Below are 9,530 nucleotides of genomic sequence, written 5' to 3'. Positions count from 1 at the left end.
GACTCAGCATGTGCAGAGTGCCTGTGACACGCACAAAGTGGCCTCGTGTAGTGAAGTCAGGCTGTCAGTCTACCTGGCTACGAGTGAGTATTTCTGGGAGTCCAGCTAGACACACGGCCAGCAATTGCGTAAATGCAGAGGATGTCTCTACCGTTAGACAGATTGAGGTGGCTTCCTTGGGTGGCAGATGCCTGGGGCAGTGCTGGTAGTTCTCCTGCCATTCCTCCTGGCCCTCTAGCTATTCTCCTCTATTGGAGGACATAGCTGTGTATGCCACACAACCAGCTCTCTGCCCCTTGGGCTATCACGCTGCTCTGAGGTGAGGTGGAGGACTCTATCCTGCCCCCAAGGCTGAAGAGCCAACTTCCAGCCCAGTCAGCTGGAATGGAGGGGGCCACCATTTTGTTCTTTGCTTCAGGAGACATTCACACTATATATTGAAAGCACTATTGCACCGCTTTAACAGTCATGGCTTCTCTCAAAGAGCTCTAGTGTGTTAAGAGCATTGTTGAGAGACCCTTTCATAGAGATATAATTTACAGAATGTTTTAACTATCAACCCCTCTTCTCAGGGAACTCTGTCTCCCAGTTGTTCTTTCCAGGGCCACCCCCTTTCCGTGGAATTCCAAGTTTTATTGAAGGATGTTCTTCAGTTTCTGTTGCCTGAGGAGACAATTGAACTTGCTCCATTTTTGATCTTTTAATTAAAGGGCAGTTTTCAGGGGATCAATTTGGTTTAGCAGCAACATAAAAAAGCTGAACACTGCGCTGTATTATTAAGATAACATTGTGCTTTGTAAGCAATATAAGAAGAGTTCTGTTAGGTGAGAGCAGAGGCCTATGTAGTTTAGCGTTCTGTTCCCACAGTGGCCATCTAGATGCCATTAGGGAACCTCAAAAGGAGGATATGAAGACAATAGCCCTCTCCTGCTTGTGACACCAAAAGTCAACCCATTTACCAGACGGTAATGCAGAGGCAGAAACATATTTTGTTGAACTAAGTGCCCCTGCCCCATTTTGCCTGGCCAGGTTCTGCAGGGTATATGGTTCATTGGTAGAGATGGCTAAACATGTCAGTTGGGGTTTCTATCAGTTTCTCCCCCCCCCCCCAGTTTTATGTTCAATTTGATCAATCTCTGCAGCAGTTTTTAAAACATCACAAATATTTCTGTGCATTTTCATGCATTTTTGCAAAAAAATGGCCTAATATAATGCATGATGTGCATTATTTTAATTAACACACACATTTTTATGCATTTCCACCTAATATACACATCTTTGTGGTTTTGGATTTTTTTGGGGGGAGGGGTAGTATGGAGAATTGCATTTGGAGAAGTGTGAATTTAAGTAGATACCTGAGTTTTGATCTACATATTGGTTTAGTTGGTGTAAATTCAGGCAGATGTGCATTAAAATGTGAAGGAAATTAATTTGATAAGTAAGGGCTTGACAGTTATTGAGGCTGTATGCACAGACACAGGGCTTTATACCGGTGTGTCAATCCTGAAAATAAACTTAGCATTAGAGTGTGGAATATTTCCACTTTTCTTTTCCATGTATGTGTGTGGGATCATGAAAATCATCAGCATTTTAGTGTGTCTCTGAATATGCACATATTTGCAAAACCAATTTTCTCTAAGATAATGCATTTTAAAAAATATTATTTCTGTGAACATATGCATTTAAACACACACTTTAATATATGCATTTTTGTACATATTCATATTTTGGTGTGTGTGTATTGCTTTGGAAAGTGTAAATTATATAGGGTTGCCTTTAAATGTGAACAGAACTGAATTTCTCCACTACTCTCATTTGTTTCCCCAGATTACTGCCCATTCAGATAGTCATTGTTGCTGAATGTGTGAACAGTTTGTGATATCCCATGTTGTTATCTGGGAGACTGAAAGGCGGTTGGTTTCTTACAGAAGAGCTAGAATAAGACACACCAAGGTGAATGTCACAACATGGGGCGTTGGGTGGTCAGCCATTTTGTCTACCGAACCTGTTTCTACTGTCTTGTATCCACTTAGCATAGAAAGGCACTGAAATGTAGATGCCTTCACAGCCTCTTCCCAAGCTCACAACCCCAGCCTGGGTCCAACTTGAGCTGGCAAACTAAGGCTCTCTCGGAGTCACCCTGTGGAGAAAGATATGGGAGATAGATCCCACAATGACACCAGAGCCAAACAAGATAAAGGAGATGGAATAAGTGTATCAATCAGGGATGGGGAACCTGAAACCCTTCATATGTTGTTGGGCCTTGCCTCGCAGCAGTTCCACCCAGCATGGTCCATGGTCAGGAATGGTAGGAGTTGCTGACCAGCAACAATGGAGGGTCAGAGGTTACCAGTGTCTGGTTTATATCTCCGGCATTTACTGGTGAGGTAGTTCTAGTGATTCTGTTAGCCTCTGCCCCTTCCCACAACATCTGGGCCAATGGTCTAACTCAGTACAGTGATACCTTGGTACTTGAACGGCTTGGCTCCTGAACAAATCGGCTCCCGAATGCCACAAACCCGGAAGTGAGTGTTCCGGTTTGCGAACGTTTTTTGGAACCCAAATGTACGATGTGGCTTCCGTGGCTTCCGATTGAGTGCAGGAAGCTCCTGCAGCCGGTTGGAAGCCGCGCTTTGGTTTTTGAATGGTTTTGGGAGTTGAGTGGACTCCCGGAACGGATTATGTTCGAGAACCAAGGAATCACTGAATATACATGCATGCAGGATGCAGAAAGAAGAGGAAAAAGCTGAGCAAAGCATGAAGAAATGGAGGTAGTTGAAGCAGACAGAGATAGTACATAAAAACATTCTCTTTCTCTTTGGGTATACATACAAATATTAAAAGAGAAAAGAAGAAGAAATAATCATACAAAGAATAAAGCAGTAAAACTATTGAAAGTATTTTATAATAATTTATTGATAATTTTAAAACCCTGAAACATCACAAATAAAAGATCAAGTGACTGAAGAAATTCAATTTAAAGTTCATAACTTATTATGTCTTGTCCCAGGGGCTGAATTTATCTACCACTTGTTTCCACGTCATTTAAAAATGTAAATTAAAAATGTTAATTTTCTTTTAAGAACAGAACGACAGGCATCACTTCCAGCATCACTGTAGAAGTCTGAAATATCATAGCTTCCAACTGATGTCCATGGATGGAAAATTCTCAGCTTCTTCTCCAGGTGACAATCCTGGGGTTCTTTGGGTGTAACAGTAAGGTGTCCAGGTTAGAGTGTTGGACTAGGACCTTGGAGACCAGGGTTCAAATTTCCAGTCAGCCTGTGGGAGACCTTGAGCCAGTCATACACTTTCAGCTGAACCTACCTCACAGGGTTGTTGTGAGGATGAAAATGGGGAGGAGGAGAGCCACGTATGCCATCTTCAGCTCCAAGGAGGGAAGGTGGGATCAAAATTTAATAATAAATGAGTGCTCACACCTCCCTTTGTGGGTCCCCTTGCGGGACTGCATGCAGCACCCCCGAGCCACGTGGGACTCACCAGCTGTTCTGTTGGCCCACCTCCCTGTCGTCAGCCATTGGAAGTTCCTGCCAAACCCTTTTAGTGGCTTCTTTGGAGGTGGGGCCAGCCGAGCGGACCTTGAATGGGCAGGCTTCCCATTGGTCCGCTTGAGATGCATAAATGGGAGGCGGAGCCAGCAGCAAGCATGCAGTCAGCTCCGGAGCTTCACTCACCCAACTCTCCCTTTGTATAATGCTTGATTGCAGGTTAACCATTATCCTTCCTGTTCAGCGGGCGTTGCTAGGGTCTTTTGATGGTTGCTGTTGAGGAGCCGGGAAGGAATTGCCTTCCCCGTAGCAATTGTCACAATTTTGGTGGCTTTTAAGCCTTGGGCAGAATCCTTTAGTCTATCTTCCCTAAATGGGGGGTGGACGTGAAGTGGTGACTCACCCCCCCTCCTGCTACGGTGATTCCAGGGTTCCCTCTTAAAGGGGTTTGTGAAAAGGGAGTCACTGGCCATACATTGAAAGATTGTCAGTGAACTCCCCTGCGTTGCACAGATATGGGGTAGGCTGCCTGTGTACACAAGTGTCTTGCAGTGCACCCTCCCCTATCCCATTAACTCCGAGGAGTCCCAATTCCCCAGCTGGGGGGCAGGGAGGGATACATGCCCAATGCCTAAGCTAAGGTGTTTCTACATCTAAAAGGTTTAATAAACTTGTAGCCAATTTTAATTCCATAACATGTTGTCATGAGTTATTATTCCTTCTGATGGCCTCTCTCTTCTCCGCCTGGGCACGCAATGCCTAAACTATGATCAAATGGTTAGAAAGGAATTGAAATGTGACAAGGCTAATGCCTGTATGAATCAGAGAGAAGTAGGGGTAGGTTTCCCTGGATCTACTGCATGTGGTGATTTAAACAGAGTCCTCCAGCAGCCTAAATATTCCAGGCAATTATAGGTAAGACGGAAAGCCAATAGATTGGTTTTTCACAGAAGGGCTAGCAGAAGAGAAACCAAAGTGAATGTCACAACACGGGCGTTGTGTAGTTGGTCGCTTTTACCACCACTCCCATTTCTACCACTCATCTTGTCTTGGATCCAGTTGGCATAGAAAGGCACTAAGGTGTAGACACCAGGGTGGTCGCTTCCACCACAGCCAACTCCCCAACTTACAACCCCAGCCTGGGTCCAAACTCCTTCAAGTTGGCAAACTAAAGGTCCTCCAGAGTCACCCTGTGGAGAAAGAGAAGGGAGGTAGCAGAGGATCTACAGTGAACACTCTGACATTAGATTCTGAATCCTGATTCGGTGAAGCAGCTGGAATCAGTGCAATAATCAGGGATGGGGGACTCCGCCTCCCAACAGTTCCAGCCCATGGTAAGGGGTGTTGGGAGTTGTAGCTGAGCAATATCCAGGCTCATCCACAAACTAGGCTTGTCCCACCACTCTCGCCCAGGAAAACGTGCTGTTTACTGAATTGGAATGAACGTCAGTATGTTTTTCTGCGGATTAATGTTAGCGGTAAACAGTAGGTTTTCCCGTGGAACATGGCAAGACAGACAAAAAACCACTTATGCCTCAAATCATGGAACAAGCAGAAAACCTCTTACACTAGCAGAAGTGTGGACGAGTTCCCAATGTCTGGTTTAAATCTTTATCTTTATTTGCCACAATGGTGAAAATAACAGGGAAGATCAGAAACCAAGAAGGCAATAAATCCAATAAAGAATGGGGGAATTTATAAGTTACCTGGGAGAACACTGTAAAGGGAGGATTTTAACAACACTTTTAATGTAACAAGAATTATGGTAAGAATGAGATTTTACAGAAAAATAGAGAACATTACTACGATGCAGTTGAAAAAGATTAACAATGGAACCCATGGAGGGAAGTCCAAGGATTCAGGGGCTACTATATGTTTATGATTACGATTTTGGTTTGAATGTAAATGTTAATTGTAAAATTGAATAAAAAATAATAATAAATCTTTATCACCTAAGGCATGAATGGACAAGATAGTTCTAGTGTTTTATGAAGATCACCCGCTCTGAGACCCCACAGCTAATTCTCCCTTGGCCCAAGTAGGACCAGTTCAGCCAGCTAGCCCTGGGGATTATCTAATTGATTTTTGAATTTTATTGTTATTCATGTTTTTATACTGTATTTTATGCCGCTTTTATAATTAAGTGTTTTAAAGTGTTTTAAATTTGTTGTTAGCCACCCTGAGCCCGGTTTTTGAACTGGGAAGGGCAGGGTATAAATAATAAAATTATTATTATTATTATTATTATTATTATTATTATTGATTCTGCCTGCCTCTGGCACCTGCAATATTTGGGGTATTGCCCAAAGAAGCAGCATCACAATATTTAAGATGAAGCAAAAGCAATAACACTTTGAAAAATGGGAGAATCTGAAAAATTGTCAGGTACCATCTCCCTAGCTAGAGCCAAATTAGTAAGCAATGCCTAAGTACTATATACACACAATGTAAGTTCATACATACAGTAATAACATAAGGGGTTTTCAAATGCCACCACCCCAGAGCCTGCCTTTGTCTACCACCTGCAATGGCTGTATGAAGAACAGGTCATGGAACAACCTACCTGGCAGGAATCTTTCCCACCTTCTGGGTAACCAGCACAGATCATATCCTGCTTGATAGGATCCCAGCCCAGGCCTAGCACTGGGCGACTGTTATAGAGAATATTGCAGATTTCTCGAATTATGAGTGGCACCTTGACTTCCTGGAGGGTTCGTGGATCTGGCAAAGGCACTGGAAGAGAGAGAGAGAGAGAGAAATGGAAAGCAGTCATGGAAGGCGGAGGCAGAATAATTCAAGTGCATTGAGACACATGCACTTTTAGCAGTGAGCGCATGGTGGGTGTACAGAGCATGACATGTGCAGAGGACGGCCATACTGGTGCTTTCTTTGACATGCACAGTGGGACATCATATTTCACTCAGGGGTGGCATGTCCCAATTTGGCTCCTGAGGAAAAACCGGAACGTGCCAATGTTGCTGCCACCCCCTGCCAATTCCTCTGTTACCTGGGTAACAGCAGCGATGGCAGGTTTGGGTGAGGTCTCATCAGATCTCATTGAAAGCTGTCACCGCCACTGCTTTTCTGCCAGTAGTGGAGTCTGTGGGGCACTTGCAGGGGTGCTACCTCTTAGTGTTCTGCTGCCTGAGGCAGCTGCTGCAGCCTGCCTCACCGGTGGGCCGGCTGGGCTTCCATTACACCTAAGAGCAGCAGGCGAGCTTTGGAATGAAAGTCAGATAACATGGCTGTTTCACATCTCTCAGGGCTTGCCAGCTGAGGCACCTGCTTCACTCTGCCTAATGGTAGAGTTGGACCTTGGGAAATTTAAAAATTGCATTTACAAAAAAGAAATCCTCATGAAAATCCAGTTGCACCCCAGTGCAATTTTCTCCTAATATATGCATGCATTTTCATTAACCCATGCATTTTTATACAGACTTTACCCCAGCATTTTTGTACACATTACTTGGCTGCTGAACTGCATAACAAAATTCAGAGGGTGACAATATTTCCGTTTGAGTATGGTTTGGAGAAAGTGCAATTTAGGTAGGTTTGTCTTAAAAGAAAATGGAATCAAATTTCTCTCCCATCTGTAATATTCCATGCCTCCTTCTTTCCCCATGGAAATGTTGGGATTGTCCTTGGGATAGGGAGCTGTTCCCCCAATTCATACTGTAAAGCACTGTGGAAAATGATGGCATGAAAATTCTGGCACTGAATTTGCCTCCAGAGTGTCAGTATTTTGTGGGAGAGATTCAAGCACATACCAGAATGTTAGGTTTGGGGATTCCAAGTACAGTATGATCACATCTTGCACAGGCGTTCAGTTCCAGGTGTTCTGCGCATGCACAAAAATTGCTTATACCTAAACCCTTGGAGCTGCCCCATAACCAAATGAGACTGAATGCTCAAGAAGGACTAGAATTGGGGCCTTCTGGATATCATTTTTATTGTGCATTCCACTTTCAATACTGCTTGCGTCTGCAAAAGTTTTGGGGTGGACATACTGCTTCATTTCCCATTGGTGCATGTTTTATAACTTCCTGCTGAAATCCTTTAACTTCTGATACCACAAATTTACAGGGACTCTTTTTTTTTTTTTTTTTGGTCCTACTTCTGTTGCACTATAGTGTAAAAGCGCCCTACCAGATAGTAAGAATGATAAGACATTTGAGAAGCATTGCAGAAAAATGGCGAAAGGGGAATCATGTGTGGATGGCCCTGTATAAATCTACCACTAATACACTATTATAGCGCAAACAACTCAAAGAAACACCAGTCTGCAGGCGCCCGTAATATTAACCACTATGTAAGCCTTATGCAGGTGAATCTGGATGAGCCCCAGAGTCTGAATGAGCCTTTTGAAGAACACCCCTCACCATCAGATCGAATATCTCCCCATCCGGTCACCCAGCAGTATTCGTTCAAAGGGAACTGTGTAGAGGACTCTGGCAGGCAGATGGGGAGGATGTAGTTGGTGAACTTCACAGGGGACTTCAGCTTAATTAAAGCAATATCTCCAGTGGATCCACTCAAGCCATTGTAGTCAGGGTGGAGGATAATCTGCTGCACGTCAGATATCACTGCATTATCTGAGAGGTTTGAGAGCTGATAGGCACCTAGGAGGACATTGTATTGGAACAGGGACCCCATACTGTGAATAGAAGGGCAAAACAAACAAACAAACAAACAAACAAACAAACAAACAAACAAACAAACAGATGGATCTGTCAATACTGACTTTTGAGTTCCTGCTTGTCACCCTAACCCTGGACTCCCCAAAGAACTATAACTCCAAGAGCTCAATTCCCTGGGAAGAGGGATGGATTTTGAAACCATTCTGAGAACTGTAGCTCAGGAGTCTCTTAACAACTCTGAGCACCTGTAACATACTACGGTCCCCAGGGGTTTTTTTGGGGGGGGGGAAGCCACGACTATTTAAAGTGACATGGTTCTGCATTAAATGTATTGTACACCTGAGACACCAGGTAGCTGACAGGCAGGCAGAGGATATTAGCCTGCCCTTGTGCTGTCTTTTGGGTGACACTTGATAACGGCTGTACAGCAATACCCATCAGATACTCACCTGTTGAAGAAGCAGTGAGCTGCTGAGAGCACCCATTGCTCGGCTATAAGGGAGCCTCCACAAATAGGATAAAAGCTCTGTAAAATGCTGACCTGCCAGGGCCACGACCCATTTGAGGCTGGTTGGCCACCAACAATTCGTGGAGAGTTGATTGGTTTTCCACACCCTGTGAAGGATGAGGAGGAAATGAGAGGACTTGCTATTATGGTTTGCAGCACAGCCATGTTGGAGCTCTTTGAGCAGAACATGACGAGGACATGAGGAATCAAAATTTCTGAATTTCAATTAGTTTTCCAGTCAGTGTTTTCAGTCTTCAAAACAAGATTTCCAGTTATCAATTCTGATGGATCTAGTGAGCATTTAATCTGGTAAGTAAAACTGACTTACTGTTTCTTAACACAACATTTGTTGACCAATAATTTCTCCTCAGAAGATGTGGCCCAATGCTGTGCATGTTTATCATAAGTAAGTCTCATTTTCTTCAATGAGACCAAGGACCCAGCTACACGTGGTTTGCCATTGAGTGCAAGATCTTTGCATCCCCCCCACCCCACAAAGGCTTTAATGAAAATTCACCAGCATTTTTGTACAATTTCCCTTAATGTAAACATTTCTGCAAAGCTGTTTTCCCTACTAGAATACATCTTTGTATGTCTTTGCTAACATATGCATTTATTCACACTTTACGCTAGCATATGCATTTTTCTGCATATTACCTGACTGGAGAAGTGCACTGTGAATTCTGGAGAAGGGAGAATTTGGGAGGAGAGCTGTGTTTAAGTTCATGTATTGTTTCAGAAAATGCTAACCAGGTAGGTTCATCTTTAAATGTGAATTGAATCAAATTTCCCACCCAGCCACACAAAAGTCCAGTGGTTTCTACATCCCCCCACCACATCTTTTCTGGCAAGGAAGAGGCACCAATATGGTTCAAG

At 43.7% G+C, this 9,530-nt stretch overlaps 2 protein-coding genes across 2 annotated transcripts in view; one reads left to right on the top strand and one right to left on the bottom strand.

Annotated features, from left to right (window-relative positions):
* The window catches only part of LOC308461606 (serine protease 33-like), a 326,492-nt gene that overhangs the window by 21,585 nt on the left and 295,377 nt on the right, over positions 1 to 9,530 (top strand). The window lies entirely within an intron of this gene.
* Positions 2,959 to 8,819, bottom strand: LOC308461617 (serine protease 27-like; the record flags this gene model as incomplete). The annotated part of the gene is made up of 4 exons (XM_080978684.1): positions 2,959 to 4,699; positions 6,073 to 6,242; positions 7,889 to 8,163; positions 8,596 to 8,819. 4 exons carry the CDS (start codon positions 8,817 to 8,819, stop codon positions 4,454 to 4,456), a joined length of 915 nt encoding a protein of 304 aa, XP_080834810.1. The 3' UTR covers positions 2,959 to 4,453.

This window comes from Podarcis pityusensis, assembly GCF_964106645.2.
Source record: "Podarcis pityusensis genome assembly, chromosome: 13".
NCBI classification, from domain to species: Eukaryota; Metazoa; Chordata; class Lepidosauria; order Squamata; family Lacertidae; genus Podarcis; species Podarcis pityusensis.
This window is presented reverse-complemented; position numbering and strand designations above follow the sequence as displayed.